This window comes from Anomaloglossus baeobatrachus, chromosome 2, assembly GCF_048569485.1.
Source record: "Anomaloglossus baeobatrachus isolate aAnoBae1 chromosome 2, aAnoBae1.hap1, whole genome shotgun sequence".
NCBI classification, from domain to species: Eukaryota; Metazoa; Chordata; class Amphibia; order Anura; family Aromobatidae; genus Anomaloglossus; species Anomaloglossus baeobatrachus.
Window position 1 is genome coordinate 91,317,647 of NC_134354.1, and position 21,530 is coordinate 91,339,176.

General features: G+C 46.8%; 1 protein-coding gene across 1 annotated transcript in view; it reads right to left on the reverse strand.

Annotated features, from left to right (window-relative positions):
- Positions 1 to 21,530, reverse strand: part of VEGFD (vascular endothelial growth factor D) — a 134,216-nt gene that overhangs the window by 28,649 nt on the left and 84,037 nt on the right. The window contains exon 3 of the mRNA XM_075333121.1: positions 19,478 to 19,668. Coding sequence (XP_075189236.1) covers positions 19,478 to 19,668 — 191 coding nt within the window. The remainder of the gene's footprint in view (positions 1 to 19,477; positions 19,669 to 21,530) is intronic.

Sequence of the window (21,530 nt, forward strand, 5' to 3'; positions counted from 1 at the left end):
AACGAACAGTGAGCTCGGATGCCGTTACCATTTTTTTAAAGGGTACCAACCTTCATGGCTAAGTAGGGGATAGAAATAGGGTATTACAGGGTTAATAAGGTTCATGGTGCTCAATAATATTCCATCATAACCTATATGTCCATATGAGTGACATGTGAAACATGGTTGGACCAAAGACTTACAATTAAAGGCCTGATTGTTACTGGAGGTTGTGCTATACATTTAGGCCAATCCATATTACTATTTTTTCTATACGGGTAACACAATCTATTTAGCTTCTTGTTACACAGTTGGGCCCATAAGTTAGACTTTAATGTGATTTTTTTAACCCCAATTTTCACTGCATCATACCGTCATGCTCAAAAGCGTTGGTACAGTTGAAATTGTTCCAAAATATTATTTCTCTGACAAAATTAGTGAAATTATCATATTTTCTGGATTGTAAGACGCACTTTTGTCCCCCAAAACTGGGGTAAAATGGGGTGCATCTTACAAAAGAGATATGGCTTACCGGGGCAGCAGTAGTGGAACAGGCTCATAGGAGACAGGGTCGGCGATACTGAGGGCTCAGAGGAGCAGTGCAGCGGCTCAGGAGGATCACAGGACGGGCTTGGTGGTGTTGCGGTGGCGGGCACTATTGATCTGCCAGCGGGTTGCAGGGGTGTCTCTGCAGTGGAGCGACTCAGAAGGGTCACAGGATGGGGTGTCTCGGTGGCAGGTGCATTGAGATTACGGTGGCTCCATTAAATTAGCAGGATGGACTTTAAGAAAATGGCCGTGAAGGCGGCGTGTGCACAGGTTGACGTGACGAACTTCAAGAAAATGGCTGCGTAGTCCTATATGCGTACGCATCACCTCCACAGCCATTTTCTTGAAGTCCATCTTGTCAACCACGGGCTATTTAATGGAGCCCGCAGTCAGATCAATGGCACATGCCGTTGAGACACCCCACCCCATCCTCCATTGCAGTGACACCGCCGGCAGATCAATGGCGCCTGCCGCTGCGACACACTCGCATCCTGCCAGCAGATCAATGGCTTCTGCCACTACACCACTGAGCCCGCAGTCTCACTGACCCTACTGAGCCGCAACACCCCCTCCTCTGAGCCTGCAGCATCGCCCTGCCTCCTGTGACCTTCATGAGCCTCTCCACCACCAGTGCCCCCAGATGAGCATTAGGATTAAGATGCACAAGGATTATTAAAGGGACCCTCAGTTTAACATTAAAAAATATTTTTTCTATTTTCTTCCTCTAAATTTGGGGTGCGTATTATAATCCGGTGCTTATTATAAAATGAAAAATGCGGAACATGTTTTGTTATATGCATATATTTCCTTTGTGTGTATTGGAACAACACAAAAAAAAACAAGAAAAAAAAGAAAATTGGATATAATTTCACACAAACTCCCAAAGTGGGCCTGACAAAATTGGTGACACCTTTCCAAAATTGTGATTAAACAAGTTTGTTTGAAAGCACGTGATGCTCATTCAAACTCACCTGTGACAAGTACCAGGTGTGGGTAATATTAAAATCACACCTGAAACCAGATAAAAAAAGAGTGTAGTTGACTCCATCTTTGCATTGTGTGTCTATGTGTGCCACACCAATCACGGAGAACATAAAGAAGAGAATAGAACTGTCTGAGGTGTTGAGAACTAAAATTGTTGCAAAATATCAACAATTTCAAAGTTACAAGTCCATTTCCAGAGATCTTGATGTTCCTTTGCCCACGGTGCGCAACATAATCAAGAAGTTTACAACCCATGGCACTGTAGCTAATCTATGAATGGCAGGGAAGAATTGATGAAAGGATGCAACACAGGATAGTTCAGATAGTGGATTAGCAGCCCTAATCAAGCTTCAAAGAAATTCAAGCTGTCCTTCAGGCTCAGGGGGCATTAGTGTCAGCCCAAACTATTTGTCCACATTTGAATGAAATGAAATACTATGGCAGAAGACCCAGTAGGATCCCAACTGCTGACACAGAGACATAAAAAAACTAGACTGCAGTTTGCCAAAATGTACATAAGCCAAAATCCTTTTAGGAAAGCGTCTTGTGGACAGATGATACCAAGATAGATGTTTTTAGTAAAACACATCATTCTGTTTACCGATAACGGGATGATTCCTACAAAGAAAAGAATGCAGGACCTAGAGTCAAAATAGGTGGCGTTTCAAAGAAGGGTTACAATGCAGCGCCCAGTGTCACAAAGCTGGGCTTCAATACCAGGTCATGGGTCTTCCAGCAGGGCAATGACCCCAAACAAACTTCAAGGAACCCATAGAAAGTCTGGATCTAAATCCCATCAAACACCTATGGACAGATCTTAAAATTGCTGATGGGAGAAGGCACCCTTAAAATATGAGAGACCTGAGCAGTTTATAAAAGAAGAGTGGTCCAAAATTCCAGTTGAGCGGGATAAGAAGCTTGTTAATGGTTATAAGAAGCGATTGATTACAGATATTTATTCCAAAGAGTGTGCAAGCAAATATTAAGTTGAGAGTGTCAACAATTTTGTCCGGCCTATTTTTGGAGTTTTATGTGAAATTATGCACAATTTGCCTTTTTCTATTTTTTTGGGGTTGTCCTAATTCCACAAAGGGAATTTACATGTGTATAACAAAACATGTGTAATTGCAATAGTTTTCTGGGAGAAATACTTCATTTTCTGGAACAATTTCAAGGGTGCCAACACTTTCAAGCATGACTATATTTTGTTTACTCCTTTTTGGTTTAATTATATTGCACTGTTTACAGAGATGCATTCTTGATGTGTCTCTAATAAATTATATTTTCAGGACACAATTTACTTAAGAGAAGTGTTTTGTGATACAGATACCTCATTATCGATGAGTGTGAAATTTAATATTATGCATATTCAGTAAGATCGGATGTATTTCAGAGCAGACGTAAAACAGAACATACGCTTTTTAAGGGATATTCCAATTTTCTTTTTTCTTTTATTTGTACAATAGGAAATCATGCAATTTTGTAATATATGGTATATATACTGTATATATACAGTAGATATACATATATATATACACATATATATATATATATATATATATATATATATATATACATACACACACATTGTTTATATATGTGACGCCCCTGGACTATCAATTCATCATAGGGTACTGCACAAGCTGCCCTTCCATGCAGTATTCCGCCTCCCTGTTGGTTCTAGGTCCCTAGCTAAATGATGTTACCTCCAAAAGCAAATCAAATAATAGATACACCCTGGACTACACCCAACAGACAAAGCAGTAGACGGCTTGAGTGGAATAGAGTCGCCCACCTGGGGGGTCAGGGAGGGGAGGGGAGGAGTGTAGTCAGTCGGCGAGGAGTGGAGTCTGAGGGTGGAAGGAGATGAAGTCGGGAGTGGTGACTCCTGAAGGAACTGTCTAGGTTGCAGACGGTGGTCTGGTCCTAGAGGAGTCGGACCCCCGGTCGCAGGGGATTGTGGCAAGGGGCCTGGAACTGTCAAGGAGGACAGCCGGCAGCCAAGCACTATCACCGGTCCGGGACCAAAGGCACGACAGGGTACATGGACCCTAGGTCAGGGAGTAGCTTCAGGCAACCCAGCAATTCACCTGAGGAGAATGGAGCCTTTTTTGATCTGTTCCCACCCGCTCCAGAATCGGGGCATTAGCGCAACGAGGGGGATAGGACTTTCCAAATTCAAAACGGTCCAGAAAATCCCAACTGTGAGCCCTGAGAGCAAGCTCCCATACTTAGCCATAGTAGGGAGCGGTGCCCGGCAAGTTCCATGCTACCGGGCCATCAAGTTGAAGTCAAACTAAGTGCCAGGAGGCAGGTCACGGATCACCAGGCAGCACCATTGGTGGTCCCGGGGCCCAATTGTGAGAGTGCGGACGGATTGGTGTGGTGCGGGGCGGTGCGCGGCCCGAGGGCACAGTTGTACTCTGACAGATACACCGGAGTCTCTGGTAAACCAAAAAGATGGTGGTCGGTGCCCGCAGCTGGCTGCGTCTGGTCCCCCACCCGGTTTGGTGGTCCCCGCCTTTCTCCTGCACCTGGTTTTGTAGATGTGGACTGCCTGCGCTTCAGCGACGGGAGTCCACTCCCCGGCTGTGTGTATTTCGGGAGAGCCCGTTTGCCCGCAGACGCTGGCCCGTGGGATCTCTCTTCATGAGCGGTGGCTTTCTATCCCCCTCGTTGGGCTGTTGTCTTCAGTCGCGACTTGGTTGGGAAAGGACCCAAACTCCAGACCTCAATCAGTGAATTAATTTAGTCCGGTAGATTCGGGACCTCATTTCAGGGTCTGAGTACTCCCCTCTGTTCTCCGGTTTCCAGTCGGTTCCCCATTTCGGGACCGGCGGGCTACTACCCTGTCCCGGTCCCTTACGCTTCCACCAGGCCGTCTTCCCGGCTCCTGCAGGTGGCGACCACCGTCTGCCTCTTGGCCAAAGGGTGTCCAGGCTACGACCCAGACCCCTGTCAGACGTTTACTCCTCTCAACTCCTCTTTCTTTCACCTCCAAAACTAATCTGCTCTGTTTCTCCTGCCTCAGGCTATCCGAACTCCTTGGTAGGCGTGGCCAACTGCCTGGCTCTGCCCCCTGGTGTGAACGTCAAGACCCGAGAGGGGTGACCAAAGTTTTTAGGTTGGCTGCTGTTACCTTTTTAGGGGGACGGGTGTTTATGCAAGGACCTGTCTGTGACTACCTGGCTAGTCCAGGGCGTCACATATATACAGTACAGACCAAATGTTTGGACACACCTTCTCATTCAAAGAGTTTTCTTTATTTTCATGACTCTGAAAATTGTAGATTCACATTGAAGGCATCAAAACTATGAATTAAAACATGTGGAATGAAATACTTAAAAAAGTGTGAAACAACTGAAAATATGTCTTATATTCTAGGTTCTTCAAAGTAGCCACCTTTTGCTTTGATTACTACTTTGCACACTCTTGGCATTCTCTTGATTAGCTTCAAGAGGTAGTCACCAGAAATAGTTTTCCAACAGTCTTGAAGGAGTTCCCAGAGATGCGTAGCGCTTGTTGGCCCTTTTGCCTTCACTCTGCGGTCCAGCTCACCCCAAACCATCTCGATTGGGTTCAGGTCTGGTGACTGTGGAGACAGGTCATCTGGCGTAGCACCCCATCACTCTCCTTCTTAGTCAAATAGCCCTTACACAGCCTGGAGGTGTATTTGGGATCATTGTCCTGTTAAAAAATAAATGATGGTCCAACTAAATGCAAACCGGATGGAATAGCACGCCACTGCAAGATACTGTGGTAGGCATACTGGTTCAGTATGCCTTCAATTTTGAATAAATCCCCAACAGTGTCAGCAGCAAAGCACCCCCACACCATCACACCTTCTCCTCCATGCTTCACGGTGGGAACCAGGCATGGAGAGTCCATCCATTCACCTTTTCTACAAAGACACGGTGGCTGAATCCAAAGATCTCAAATTTCGACTCATCAGACCAAAGCACAGATTTCCACTGGTCTAATGTCCATTCCTTGTGTTCTTTAGCCCAAACAAGTCTCTTCTGCTTGTTGCCTGTCCTTAGCAGTGGTTTCCTAGCAGCTATTTTACCATAAAGGCCCGCTGCACGAAGTCTCCTCTTAATAGTTGTTCTAGAGATGAGGTGTGTCCACACTTTTGGTCTGTACTGTATATATATATATATATATATATATATATTTCTACTTGTATACCTCTGTTATACATGAAAAAAGTAGAATAGTACAGTCCATATGGTTTAGACTTGTGTAACTCCTCTATGGGCTACCTGAGCAGGACTAAACATGGCAAAAGTCAATGGACACCCTACACATTACGGGACCACTGGTATTGAGTTTCCAATATTGAACTTGACATACATTGAGTAAATAACCACTTAGGGCATGTCTATGGGCCACCTACTACTAGGTGTAATCGTAGGTATTGGTTTTTATTGCCTGCCTCTAGATGATGTCATATTGTTAAACTTAATTGACTAATTATCTTGATAAACCCCTTTGAGTAATGACTCTAGAAACATCATCCATCATTCTGTTCTCTCCCGATCTCTTGTCGCCTGGGCATGCTCGGGTGTGTTTGTGCGAGAATTGGGCAAGGGTAGAAGTTTTGCTTAATAAAAAAAATACATATACTGTATTAAGTTATTTAATAATTGGGAAGAATGTGGAAATACCAGATTTTAGACACACTACAGCAAGATGTGAGCAAAATGTAAATACAGTGGAACCTTGGATTAAGAGTAACTTGGTTTGAGAGCGTTTTGAAAAACAAGCAAAGCTTTTTAAAAATGTATAACTTGGTTTAAGAGCAATGAGTTGCAATAAGAGCAAATACTCACCGTGCACACTTCCAGTTTTGTCCTTTCACTGCGCTCTGACCCGTTCTGGAGGTAACTTTCTGTACATATGTACTGTATACCATTGTACAGTACAGTATATACTATATAGCAAGTTTATCAATTTGCATTTGTGGATACAGTATTGTACTTTCTTTCTGCTATTGCTTGTACTGTACTCTAATTGCCTGTGCAGTATTCCTACTCCACATTTGGCTTAGTCCTGCCCTTATTTTGAGGAGAATAGATCTGGTGGTGTGTTTTTTTGTATTGTACTAGAGTAAATGTTGTCATATTTATACATCATTTTCTCTCTATACTGTACCTCCCGCACACCAACAATTCTTTTTTAAGCTAACATGCAGTTTAATTTATTTTATGTTTTTTACTGTACTGTACAGTATTTTCTATTAGTGCACTGTAATAATTTTATATGAATACATTACATTATTTTGTATTACTGTAATACGTTTGTATAAATACAGTACATTTTTGTGGGTTGTGGAACGAATTGTCTGCATTTCAATTATTTCCTATGGGAAAATTCGCTTCGATATAAGAGTAACTTGGTTTAAGAGCAGACTCCTGGAACCAATTATGCTCGTAATCCAAGGGTCCACTGTACATGTAAATTAGAAAAATATATAATTTCCTGTTTGATAAATAATAAATTATAATAACTGTAAAAGTGTTTTTTCAAAGCAAAAAAAACAGACACAACAAATCAGAAACTTCAAAACCAGGTACAGCCCATAGATAAAAGGGGCATGGTTATAAAAAGCAAATCTTTCTTTTTAGCCTTTTAAAGATCAACTTGTTTGATTTTATCATTGACTGTAGTATAAATAAAAAAAAAAGTCTTCAGCAGCACCAAAGTTTAATGCCCTTAATGCCGTTCTAAACCATTAGTATCTAGTATTACTTGGACTAATATGGATGAAGATATGTCAAAGTATATCTGAAATAATGGCCCTTTTCCTTTGAAAGAACAATTATAAATTACTCCTATTTCATGAATAGACAAATGGCTGAAGTGCCAATTGTGATTCTCCAAGCATAAATAGGTTATAAATCATGAACAGATCCTAATTAAAATATAACCTTTAATATATGCTGTATATGTGAAAAGGAAAATAAAGGATATGCCCAAAAGAATACAATATATTCACCATTTATGTACCCCTTGACAATTGTACAACAAGGAAGCACGAGTCAATGAAGTGCAAATGCTAAACCGTGCAGATTAAAGGTACCGTCACACTAAGCAACTTACCAGTGATCCCAACAACGATAGGGATCGCTGGTAAGTTGCTAGGAGGTTGCTGGTGAGATGTCACACTGCGTTGCTCCAGCGATTCCACCAGCAACCTCACCTGGCAGGGATCGCTGGAGCGTCGCTACACAAGTTGCTGGTGAGCTCACCAGCTACCAGTGACCAGCCCCCAGCGCCGCGTGGAAGATGCTGCGCTTGGTAACTAAGGTAAATATCGGGTAACCAACCCGATATTTACCTTGGTTACCACCGCACGGAGCTACACGTGCAGAGAGCAGGGAGAAGCGCACACTGAGCGCTGGCTCCCTGCTCTCCTAGTTACAGCACACATCGGGTTAATTACCCGATGTGTGCTGCAGCTAAATGTGCACAGAGCAGGGAGCAGCGCACAATGCTTAGCGCTGGCTCCTTGCTCTCCTAGTTACAGCACACATCGGGTTAATTAACCCGATGTGTGCTGCAGCTAAATGTGCACAGAGCAGGGAGCAGCGCACACTGCTTAGCGCTGGCTCCTTGCTCTCCTAGTTACAGCACACATCGGGTTAATTAACCCGATGTGTGCTGCAGCTAAATGTGCACAGAGCAGGGAGCAGCGCACACTGCTTAGCGCTGGCTCCCTGCTCTCCTAGTTACAGCACACATCGGGTTAATTACCCGATGTGTGCTGCAGCTACATGTGCACAGAGCAGGAGCCGGCACTGACAGTGAGAGTGGAGGAGGCTGGTATCGAAGGTAAATATCGGGTAACCAAGGACAGGGCTTCTTGGTTACCCGATGTTTACATTGGTTACCAGCCTCCGCAGAAGCCGGCTCCTGATGCCTGCACATTTAGTTGTTGCTGTCTCGCTGTCACACACAGCGATCTGTGCTTCACAGCAGGACAGCAACCACTAAAAAATGGCCCAGGACATTCAGCAACAACCAACGACCTCACAGCAGGGGCCAGGTTGTTGCTGGATGTCACACACAGCAACATCGCTAGCAACGTCACAAAAGTTGTTCGTTAGCAGCGATGTTGCTAGCGATGTTGCTTAGTGTGACGGGGCCTTAAGAATCTTTCAATCTCACCAATTCTGTTGAATGAGCATCATAGTGCATGAAACCTTCAGTAAAAGGGACTAATTCAGAATGGTTCTCTAGCTGCCTTATCGTGCTCTGTGTGGTTGTTCCTGCCCTAACCAAGGCGGTCCCAATTGTGGGTTTTGATGCCATTTTGGTGCAGTTTTATGCCAGGAGGTGGAAATTTGGTGCTGAAATCGGGTGCAGATATTTCAGCACCAAATTTGGGTCTCTTGGCAGAAAAATGCACTGAAATGGTGTCAAAACTGTTTTTATTATTTTTTTTGGCCAAGAGATGCAGATTTGGTGCTGAAATTTTTACACCATAATCCTGCACACAATCTACGCCTCCTGGCAAAAAAAAAAAAATCGCATCACTATCACATCAAAACCGTATGGTGTTTTGATACTTTTTTTTTTGCCAGGAGGTGTAGAGTGGGTGCAGGAATATTGTGTAGAAATTTCAGCACCAAATCTGCATCTATTGGCAAATAACACACTGTTTTCTGCCAGGAGATGCAGGTCTGTGAACTCAGTAACATTACTGAGGTCACTGAGTTTAATGAGGTTACCTGAGGTCAGGTTACCTGTGGTCACAGGTGGAGGACCTTGGGAACCTCACTAAAGCAGATCAAGTATAACCACAGAAACCCTGGACCTCCACATCCAGGATCATCTGAGACGAGCCACCTGGACAGCTGCTGCAACAATCGGTGCATAACCAAAGAATTTCTGCACAAACTGTCAGAAACCATCTCAGGAAGTTCATTTGCAGGCTCGTTGTCCTCATTGGGGTCTCCACATGTACATGGAAGGTTATCACCTCTTATGTAAACTCCCCTGATGACATCTCACCATTGAGAAAGAAACATGTCAGAAGAGATTTTCTTTTTTTTGGGGACACTAAAGGGGGCTTTACACGCTACGATATCATTAATGTTTTATCGTCAGGGTCACGTTGTTAGTGACGCACATCCGGCGTCATTAACGATATCGCAGCGTGTGATACTGACCAGCAACCTTAAGCGACCTCAAAAATGGTGAAAATCATTCACCATGGAGAGGTCGTCCCAAACTCAAAAATCGGTAAGGGTTGTTTATCCATGTTGTTCATCGCTCATGCGGCAGCACACATCGCTATGTGTGACACCGCAGGAGCGAGGACCGTCTCCTTACCTGCCGCCGGCCGCAATGCGGAAAGAGAAGGTGGGCGGGATGTTACGTCCTGCTTATCTCCGCCCCTCCGCTTTGATTGGCCGGCCGCTTAGTGACGTTGCGGTGACGTCGATGTGATGCCGAACGTCCCTCCCCCTTGAAGGAGGGATTGTTCGGCAGTCACAGCGACGACACCGACCAGGTAACTACGTGTGACGCTGCCGTAGCGATAATGTTCGCTACGGCAGCGATCACAAACAATCGCATGCGCGACGGGGGCGGGTTCTTACACGCTCGATATCGCTAGAAATTGCTAGCGATATCGCTACCGTGTAAAGCCCCTTTAAGTATAGTCCAGTACCGCCATGGTTAGGGTGGAAGCAACCACACGGGGCACAACAGAGCAGTTAGAGAACATACCCCTCTGAATTTGTCCCTTTTTCCTGAGGCTTTGTGGACTATGATGTTCATTCTACAGAATTGGAAAGATTGAAGCATTTTTAATTTGCATTATTTAGCACTGGCACTTTATTTACTCATGCTTCCCTGTTGCACAATTGTTAAGGGATACATGAATGGTTATTATATTGTACTGTTTTGGGCATATCCCTTATCTTCCTTTTAACAAATGTATATTTATAGTTGCCTTATTTCCTACACATGTGGTGCCAGAACAGACCCCACCACACCTAATTCTTTATGCTTGATAAGGATTATAGGCTGAATTTACAAGGACATACGTATATTTGGTTGGTACTTGCTGTATATTTATGCCAGATATCTCAGGGAATGTATGAAGCATTCAAAGAGTGTATGGAGCAGTCTCAGGAGCTGAAATCGCTCCTTGTGCAATGGATGTCAGCTGTATATTACAGCTGTCACTCTGTTACAGTGGCCTGGATTGAAGATCACCCATTCCAGTCACTTAACCTTGTTCATGCTGCGAATAATAGTGACCTTGACATCTAAGGAGTTAGATATAGTGATAGGGAGAAGACTTCCTTTGTCACCTTTAAAAAAAGGGGATGTATTTGCAAAAAATAACCCAAAACAGGAATCGCCCCAAATTATGAAATTGCTGCTTATACAATCTACTAAATGGTGACATCTGCACTGCAATAAAACAAGCCTTTATACACTGCTAGAAAAATAAAAAAGGGTTTAGCTAGGGGATGAAAATGAAAAAAAACTCGCTAACTAAAAATGTTTGTGTTTGAAAGGGGTTAAAAAAAAAGAGGATACATCTGCACTTTGGAATGTGATTCAATGAAATCCTCTACAGCTAAAACATTTTTCTTCTAGAAGATGTTTTTTTTTTGCTTGGAAGGAGCATTAAATGCCAGAACTAAACTCAGTGACCTCTGGTAGGAAATAAGACAGTAATGTGTTATGTTTTATGTGTTGCCAAATTGTCAAGATAAAAATAAAGCAGTGACCATTACCGTAATTGAGATAGAAATCATTTTTTGAAACTCTGTATAATGTGCAGCAATATTGGAACCCACTTTTTTGTGCTATCTTTGCTTCAAGTAAGGGCTTGTTCACTCATTGAGAGTACACATTGCCCACTTTCCACACAGACCGATGGCCCAAGAGGAATAAATTGCAGCATGCACTATGTTCGCCTGTTTTACGTACCAGAAAAACTCATATACAATGGCAGCTATGACACATTTCCACACATGGAACTGTAGACAGATTCGGCATTAGTGGAATGGCCTAATTTATATCATGACCATTTCATGGTCAGGCTAGCAACGGTTAACTTCTACTAGCCTGCTGGCTACCTCTAGGATCACCTGATGCTTGAAACCTATCACATTTACTCACTTTTAAGATGGTAGCATCTATCTACCCATGCCAAATATAGTCTATTGCTGTGAAGGTCTATGTGCTGTTGTGTCCCAGCCCTGCTGGTGATTGTATTGCATTGAACATGGAGCTGTTGTGGAATTCACCATTTGTCTTGTTTCCTCCCAGCTCTTATTTTCCTGCTTATTTCTTATTGTCTTATACCTCTATGTGAGTGTGCTGTGAGATAGCGTTTTGATTTCCCCTGTTTGTCTATTTCTATGGGTTTTATCACATTCCTGTCCCAGCCATCCTCTGGTGTAAGGGGCGTATAAGATTAGGGCTGATCAGGAGCAGGGCCAAGAAGGCGGCTCAGACATCCTCACCTTCAGAGGTAACTCTGAGATCAGGGATAGCCAGGGCTCTTCTAGCCTGAGGACCAATTTAGGACCCCCTATCCCCAGCTTTCTCCATAACCACCATGACACCATCATTCTCCTGAATCAGATTCATGTAGAAAAATTTTGTGGCTATACGACTGGATAAAGGACATCACCAGCACCTATCCTAACACTCATCTGCCTAAGGCCTGATTCAGTCCAATTTTGCTGTGATCAAAGATGAAAAACTCAGACAGCTCACTGATGACATCCTAACTGCATTCTACTGCTGTCCGTTCGTCACTGGCTGTTCGCTTGGTGAAGCTTGGAAGCTTCCATCAGAAAAATTGATGTAGTCGTATTTTTTAAGCATCAATTTTAGGGTACGCTCACAAGAACGTATGACTTGCACGATTATCGGATTGCATCACCAGGCACGACCGCACAGGAGCGTGTCAGCTACATAGAAATACATGCATAAACCCGCTCCTGTCAGGAGAGTGTGCGGCTGTGGCGGGTGATGTGATCCGATAATCGTGCGAATCATACGTTCGTGTCAGCGCACCCTTAGCCTGAGTGTTTGAAGTTGGGCCAGGTATGCAACACGCACAGGAGGAGACTCAGTGTGACTTAACAAGATTTATATTTATTGTACTGTGTAAAAGGGGAATAAAGGCCCCGTTACACGCTATGATATATCTAACGATATGTCGTCGGGGTGACGCACATCCGGCATCGTTTGACATATCGTAGCGTGTGACATATCGTTGCTCGTTGACACGTCACTCATTTTCAGAAAATCGATCGTCCTTCTGCGCGCCAGTTGTTCATTGTTCCTGAGGCAGCACACATCGCTCCGTGTGACACCCCGGGAACGATGAACTGCAACTTACCTGCGGCCACCGGCAATGAGGAAGGAAGGAAGTGGGTGGGATGTTACGTCCCGCTCATCTCCGCCCCTCCAATTCAGGAAGAGGATGTTCGCCGCCCACAGTGAGGTCGTTCGGGAGGTAAATACATGTGACGGGGGTTACTGACTTTGTGCGACACGGGCAACAAATTGCCCGTAACACACAAACGATGGGGGCGGGTGCGATCGCAGATGCGAACGCACGATAAATCGACACGTGTAAAACGTCCTTTAAACAACCATTGTAAGGCCCCTTTCACATTGCGTTTCAGTGGCTCCGTTGGGGCATACGGCCAAAATCCCGCCCCTCCCCTAACAAAACGAGTTTCGGACGTATGCACCGATAGGGCCATTGAGTATAATGGAGCAGACAGAGCAAGCGTATGCTATGTCTTGCACCATTTTCGGGTGTTAAATTAAACACATGACTTTTTCTGTGTCTGCCCCCAGCAAATTTGACACACACACACATATATATATATATATATATATATATATATGTCACGCTTCCCGGTTCCCGTGCCCCGCTCTCCGGTCCCCGTGGCCCGCTCCCCGGTTCCCGTGCCCCGCTCTCCGGTTCCCGACGGCGTCCCCTGCTCACCACTCCGGTCCCGGCTTCCTCTCCCTCGCCTGCACCCCCCATGTGTCCTGCTCCCCGCTCCCAGAACTCCTCTGCGACGCAGGACACACTGCCGAGCACTCCTGCTTCTTCTGCACCGCTTCCTGTACTGGCTTCTGGCACACGGGCCTCGCGCATGCGCATTATGGCGCGCGCGCGGTCATTGACCCTCTCTTAAAGGGACAGCACCTAGAAACAGGATATTGCATAGACAGGTACAGGGTATATTAGGATTCTCTTTCCTGGTGGGCGGGGCCTGTTCTACGTGTTTAGTAAGCTAGGAGTTCAGGTCCCCGTACTGCTTTGTCCAGTATTAACCCCTGTCTGTCTCGCAGAGCCTGTCCTGCCACGCCAGCCGGTCCTGACCACGTCCGTTCCAGTACTCCTGACGGTGACTTCGGCTGATGTTCCACCACCTCTTCAGCTCCGCCAGTCTCCGGTCCCTGGCTCCGTTTGGTGACCTGTCCTCTCGCTCAGCTGGTTCCGGATTCCGCCTGACCCTACAACCCGGCCTCGGACCCTGAGCCTCGTCACCCGGACTACCGTCTAGAACTCTGTGTTCCCAGGGACGTCTACTTTCCAGCTCTCATACGGGTTGTCTTGCTACCAGTAGTGCTTCGGCTGCCGTGCATCAAGGCCCTCTGGCGGGATGACCGGCCTGGCTGCCTCACCAGGGGAATCCGGTGTACGGTCCAGTGTTTCCACCACCCGGACGTAACAGCTAGAACAGGCCATGGATCCCGCTGAAGCACTAGCATCCCAGCTGGCTGGATTGCAGCAGGAACTCGGACGACAACGTGAGACCCAATCCCGTATGTTGGCCTTCATGACATCCGTGGACACCTGCCTGAATACGCTGCAAGCGACTGCCACGTCTCTGGCGACTCAATCCACGTCCGCAGCTCCCATGGCAGCCTCCTCGAATACTTCCAAACTCCGTTTGGCCTCACCACCCCGGTACGCCGGAGATCCCAAGACCTGCAGGGGATTCATAAATCAGTGCTCCCTCCATTTCAAGCTGCTGCCGCACCTTTTTGCCTCTGACCAAGCCAAGGTCGTGTTCGTGATGTCCCATCTAGAGGGAGAGGCACTGGCCTGGATGAAAATCACCTTCTACGTCCTCCCGCGCATGTCTCATCAGATCCTGCTGGGACTCCCATGGTTACGGGCACACAAACCGTCGGTCAGCTGGAGTACAGGTGAAATTACCCAATGGGGTTCCTCGTGTCACGAGAGATGCCTGAAATCCATACAGCCCATCCGACGACCTCCGGTTCCAGAGTCTCTACCAGGACTGCCTTCTGCCTACTGGTCCTTCACGGACATTTTTGATAAAAAGGAGTCAGAAGTACTACCGCCTCATCGTCCCTACGACTGTGCCATCGACTTACTGCCGGGAACTACACCTCCTAGAGGAAGGATATACCCCTTGTCCCCTGCTGAAACACGGGCCATGTCTGCCTATATCACTGAGAGCCTGGCAAAGGGGTTCATTTGGAGATCTTCGTCCCCTGCCGGAGCAGGTTTTTTCTTCGTCAAGAAGAAGGAAGGTGATCTGCGCCCCTGCATTGACTACCGGGGATTAAACCAGATCACCGGGAAAAATAAATACCCTCTGCCGCTCATCCCCGAACTATTCGATCGGCTCTGAGGAGCTCGTGTATTCACCAAGTTGGATCTCCGTGGTGCCTATAACCTGGTTCGCATTCGCTCTGGAGACGAATGGAAGACTGCATTCAACACTCGGGATGGGCACTACGAGTATTGTGTAATGCCCTTTGGTCTGTGTAATGCTCCGGCAGTCTTCCAAGAACTGGTGAACGACGTGTTCAGAGACCTCCTCTATGTCTGTGTCGTGGTGTATCTGGACGACATCCTGGTCTTCTCTCCGGACCTACAGACCCACAGAGAGAACGTGCAGCTAGTACTCCAAAGGCTTAGAGAAAACCGTCTGTACGCCAAGTATGAGAAGTGCGTCTTTGAAAAGTCGTCTCTTCCCTTCATGGGTTATGTAATCTCTGACACTGGCCTGCAGATGGACCCAGAGAAAGTGTCTTCCATCCTCAACTGGCCTCCTCCTTCCAGACTGAAGGCCATCCAACGCTTCCTCGGCTTTGCTAACTATTATCGTCAATTCATCCCGCACTTCTCTGCCCTGACTGCGCCCCTCTCTGCCTTGACCAAGAAGGGAGCTAATCCTAAGGACTGGCCACCTGCGGCCGATGCCGCGTTCTGCTCTTTGAAACAGGCGTTTGCCTCTTCCCATCTCCCTGAATTGAACCGACAGTTCACCTTGGAGGTGGATGCCTCCTCCTCAGGGGCCGGGGCAGTGCTAATGCAGAAATCCTCCACCGGGAAGATGGTCACTTGCGGATTCTTCTCCAAGAGCTTCTCGGCACCCGAACGCAACTACACCATCGGTGATCGAGAGCTACTGGCCATCAACCTGGCCTTGGAGGAATGGCGCTACCTCCTGGAGGGAGCAGTATACCCCGTGATCATCTACACGGACTACAAGAACCTGGAGTACCTACGGTCAGCCCAAAGACTGAACCCGCGACAAGCCCGCTGGTCCTTGTTTTTTGCTCGGTTTGATTTCCAACTCCATTTTTGGCCCGCGGATAAGAACGTGCGGGCAGACACTTTGTCTAGGTCCTTCGTGCCCGTGGAGCAGGAGGAGGAGACGTTCCAGCCCATCATCAGCCCCAGTAAAGTTATTCCGGTGGCCCCTGTCACTCTGGCTCAGATACCCCCTGGGAAGACCTATATCTCAGATACTGTCAAACAAAGAGTCCTACACTGGGGTCATGCCTCAAAAATCGCCGGCCATGCTGGTCAGAAGAAGACTTGGAGTACGATTGTCCGTCACTATTGGTGGCCGTCCCTCCGTAAAGACGTCGCAACCTTCGTCTCAGCCTGCCCATCCTGTGCCCGGAACAAGACGCCCAAGCACCTGCCATATGGTCGTCTTCTGCCTCTGCCCATTCCCTCCGTTCCATGGCAACACATTGCAATGGACTTTATTACGGACTTACCCTTGTCCTCCGGACACACGGTCATATGGGTTGTGGTGGACCGTTTCTCAAAGATGGCTCACTTCGTTCCCATGGGCGGGCTGCCCTCTGCCCAGGAGCTCGCTGACTCCTTCATACAACACATATTCCGATTGCATGGCTTTCCTGCACACATTGTGTCCGACAGAGGAACTCAGTTTACCTCGCGCTTCTGGAGGGCCCTCTGCAAACATCTGGGAGTATCCCTGGACTTTTCTTCGGCCTACCACCCTCAGTCGAATGGCCAAGTGGAACGAGTCAATCAGATCCTGACCTCCTTCCTGCGCCACTACGTCAACATCCATCACGACGATTGGTCCACGCTCCTTCCTTGGGCTGAATTCTCCCATAACCAGCACATCAGCGAGTCCACCTCCAGCTCTCCCAGGTCGTTTACGGACTTCAGCCTTCCGTCCCATTACCAGTATCCTCGGCTTCAGATGTCCCTGCTGCAGATGCTCTAGTCCGGGACTTCTCAGCCATATGGAACTCTGTCAAGACTTCCCTAGAGCGTGCTTCCTTGCAGATGAAGAGACATGCGAACAAGAGGCACCTGGATCCCCCGTGTTTCTCTCCAGGTGATCTGGTCTGGCTTGCCTCCAAATATGTCCGATTGAAGCTACCATCGTACAAGTTGGGTCCTCGTTACATCGGGCCGTTTAAAGTCATCAGCAAGATCAATGCAGTCTCCTACAAGCTGCAGCTCCCGGCCACGATGTGGATACCCAACTCCTTCCATGTCTCCTTGCTCAAGCCTGTTGTCCTTGGTCCCTTCTTCGCTGGTGCCAGTACTGCTCCTCCTCCCATCGCTGACGATGACATCTATGCGGTAAGGGATATCGTGGCCATGAAGACCGTGCGAGGTCGGCAATACTTCCTGGTGGACTGGGAGGGTTATGGCCCCGAGGATAGGTCCTGGGAGCCCCGGGAGAATGTTGGCACTCCTCTGATACGTGTCTTCCTGTCCCGTTTGCGGGGAGGGGGGCGTGGGGGAGGGGGTACTGTCACGCTTCCCGGTTCCCGTGCCCCGCTCTCCGGTCCCCGTGGTCTGCTCCCCGGTTCCCGTGCCCCGCTCTCCGGTTCCCAACGGCGTCCCCTGCTCACCACTCCAGTCCCGGCTTCCTCTCCCTCGCCTGCACCCCCCATGTGTCCTGCTCCCCGCTCCCGGTGCTCCTCTGTGACGCAGGACACACTGCCGGGCACTCCTGCTTCTTCTGCACCGCTTCCTGTACTGGCTTCTGGCACACGGGCCTCGCGCATGCGCATTAGGGCGCGCGCGTGGTCATTAACCCTCTCTTAAAGGGCCAGCACCTAGAAACAGGATATTGCATAGGCAGGTACAGGGTATATTAGGATTCTCTTTCCTGGTGGGCGGGGCCTGTTCTACGTGTTTAGTAAGCTAGGAGTTCAGGTCCCCATATTGCTTTGTCCAGTATTAACCCCTGTCTGTCTCGCAGAGCCTGTCCTGCCACGCCAGCCGGTCCTGACCACATCCGTTCCAGTACTCCTGACGGTGACTTCGGCTGATGTTCCACCACCTCTTCAGCTCCGCCAGTCTCCGGTCCCTGGCTCCGTTTGGTGACCTGTCCTCTCGCTCAGCTGGTTCCGGATTCCGCCTGACCCTACAACCCGGCCTCGGACCCTGAGCCTCGTTACCCGGACTACCGTCTAGAACTCTGTGTTCCCAGGGACGTCTACTTTCCAGCTCTCATACGGACTGTCTTGCTACCAGTAGTGCTTCGGCTGCCGTGCATCAAGGCCCTCTGGCGGGGTGACTGGCCTGGCTGCCTCACCAGGGGAATCCGGTGTACGGGCCAGTGTTTCCACCACCCGGACGTAAATATATATATATATATATTTATATATATATAATACTGTGTATATATAAGATATATATGTGGTATTCGTCCTTCGGATTCCTCGGAGGACCATGAAACTTATGCCTTTTTTTTGTCTTAGTGCATTTCTAGATGCTTCCACTGAAGGCAACATGGGCCCGCTCTGTGTCGTGTTTCGAGGTAGTATGGGCGCCAACTACGCCTCACTTCTACTGTTCATTCTTTTATATTTCACAAGTGCACCACAGTTGTGCTCAATTTTAATCCTTCCTTCTAGGAAACAGACTCCTTACTAACTGGTTTAGCTCTCTTCTGGCTCACCGGCAGAGGGCGATGCAAGCCTCTCAATGTAGTAGAGCACAGACTATGGATGTCTTCTACTGGCCACCTCCTTACATGTTTTAGTGCACATGGGCTACTTTCCACATAGATGTTAAGTCAATATGAAAATATTTGCATATGCTCTAGTGTGGTCATATTTAATGATCAGACTAGTGCATGTAAAGAGTAGGCACATCTTGCTCCTCTACGCTATGTAGACGAGCACATGTAGCTGCACAAAGAGCTATTCATGTCTGAAATTTGCAGATGAGGTTGGCATACATAGATTTGTGTTCGTCTGAATTTAGCCATAAGTGACCATCTAATGCAAGGATGAGTGTTTAATTGGTCTGAGTGCACCACGGATCACACATGGAGGGCACCATTATAAACAGTGTGCCAATGCATATGGACAATCTACATGGACCAATGGACAATATGTAATATTTTCCCGTAGGTAAAATGCACAATGGTGGGAGGGTTAGCACTAAAGAAAATATAAATATTCACTCCCATTCCATTCCCCCAATTTTAGCAAACACTAGAAATTCAAATATTGGCACTGCCCCATAGTATAAAATTGGTCTGAGTGCTATAAGATAAAACATCAGATCGGATTTGTCCGAGTTATACGGTGGTGAGAGCGAGCTCATAATGCACATATAAACTGAGGAGTAAAGTCAGTCTAGTTTTTAGTTTTAGATGGGACATGCATGCTGGCTAGAAAAAATATTTACCGATTTTAAGACATAGGAAGTGCTGGTATTCAAGCAGGTGACTCCCTCTTCATTACAGCAACCCCCGCATCTGTACACCGAAACACAGGGGGGTTTGAAGAACGTGCTGGTGGCCGTGCCAAGGTCCTTTCCAACATCCACACAGGTTTCTCTGGGTGTGCACTGGGTCTTCTGCCACTCCTCATCAATGACTGTGAACAGATAAGTAATGTTGAGAATGACCAGATAAATGGTGGTAATGAATATGTCAGTCCACAGCAGGACATTTTATCTAATGTATTTGGTTACAAGAATGTTATACCGTCATAAGTAAAAGGAAGATATAATCATGTAATAAGATATTATTATAATCAGGGTTTTATTATTTAAAAGAATTGTCCATTTTTTTGCAAAAAAAATTGAGCAGGTTGTTATTTTTAACAAAAGGTAAGCTGTACCTACCTACGGAAGTCATTGCTTCAACGCTGCCTGTCAACTGCTGTCAGACAATATTTGTAGACAGGACAGGCCCCATAATGCCCCATACTGCATGTGACCACTGCAGCTAATCATTATACTCAGCAGACATGCCAAAGTAGTCAGCACAGCCAAGTGATTGACTTAAGCAGTTATATGCTTCAGGCATATGTCCTTGATTCTTGTAAGAATATGGTGGACTCATTTTTAAGCCTTTTATATCCTATTCTCACTATTATTTTTAGATATTTCTATTGTCCATCATGTGAAAACAAGGATAAATTATAAAAAAAAAAAGAGGTTTAAAGGTGTAGTTGACAATTTGACAACTTCTTTTAACTGATTACGTGCCCCAAATGACAAATGACATACATATATAAGATATACTCACCTCCTAGGCTCACACCACTTCTAGATGTCAGTGCTGCGGTTCCCAGTGGTCATATAACATTTATTATGAGATATAAGTGCTGTAGCCACTGATTGACAATTCTGTCTGATGGACGTATAAAGGCTAAAGGGGGCTTTACACGCAACGACATCGCTAACGAGATGTCGTTGGGGTCACGGAATTCGTGACGCACATCCGGCCTCGTTAGTGCCGTCTTTGCATGTGAAACGTACGAACGACCGCTAATGATCAAAAATACTCACTTAATCATTGATCGTTGACACGTCGTTCAAATCCCAAATATTGTTGATGGTGCAGGACGCAGGTTGTTCATCGTTCCTGAGGCAGCACACATCGCTACGTGTGACACCCAGGAACGAGGAACAACATCGTACCTGCATCCTCCGTTAACAAGGTGGGCGTGACTTTCCTGCGGCTGCTCTCTGCCCCTCCGCTTCAATTGGACGGCTGCCGTGTGACGTTGCTGTGACACCGCACAAAATCGTCCCCGTCCCCTTAGAAAAAAGGCTGTTTGCCAGCCACAGCGACGTCGTTAGGAAGGTAAGTATGTGTGACGGGTACTAGCGATATTATGCACCACGGGCAGCGATTTGCCTGTGACGCACAAACGACGGGGGCAGGTGCTTTCATGAGTGACATCGCTAGCGATGTCGCTGCGTGTAAAGCAGCCTTTAGGTTGAATACCGACGACTGATAGACTCTGCGCTCACATACCATAATAATGTTACATGACCAGAATGATTTGCAACGCCAACATCGCAGGAGTGGCGCAGCTCCAGGAGACACATTTTTGCTTTTTTTAAGCCATGTTGGGCATTTAACAATTTAAGAAGAGTTTTTCAACAGTGAACAATCCCTTTAAGTTAAAAATACAATGAATAATCTCCCTTCTGATGGTAATTTCTCCAGGTACCAGCAGAGCTTCTATGCCAGGCGGTGTATATCCCGGCCTCCTGTGCAGATGTTCTGTCCAAGCACAGACTGTTATGGTCACATAGGACAGAAGGAGACAAAGGAGGCCGGGAGGCACTGGGATTGGCAGGAGGCAAAGGAGGGACTGGAGAATCACCTGCAGTTCCAAGTACCCTGCTAGTCTACATCGTTTTGAGCGGATATGCCCCAGCTGACTTTCGTGGAGATAATTGCGAAATATGTTTGCAGCAAATTCACTATGTGTGAAAAAAG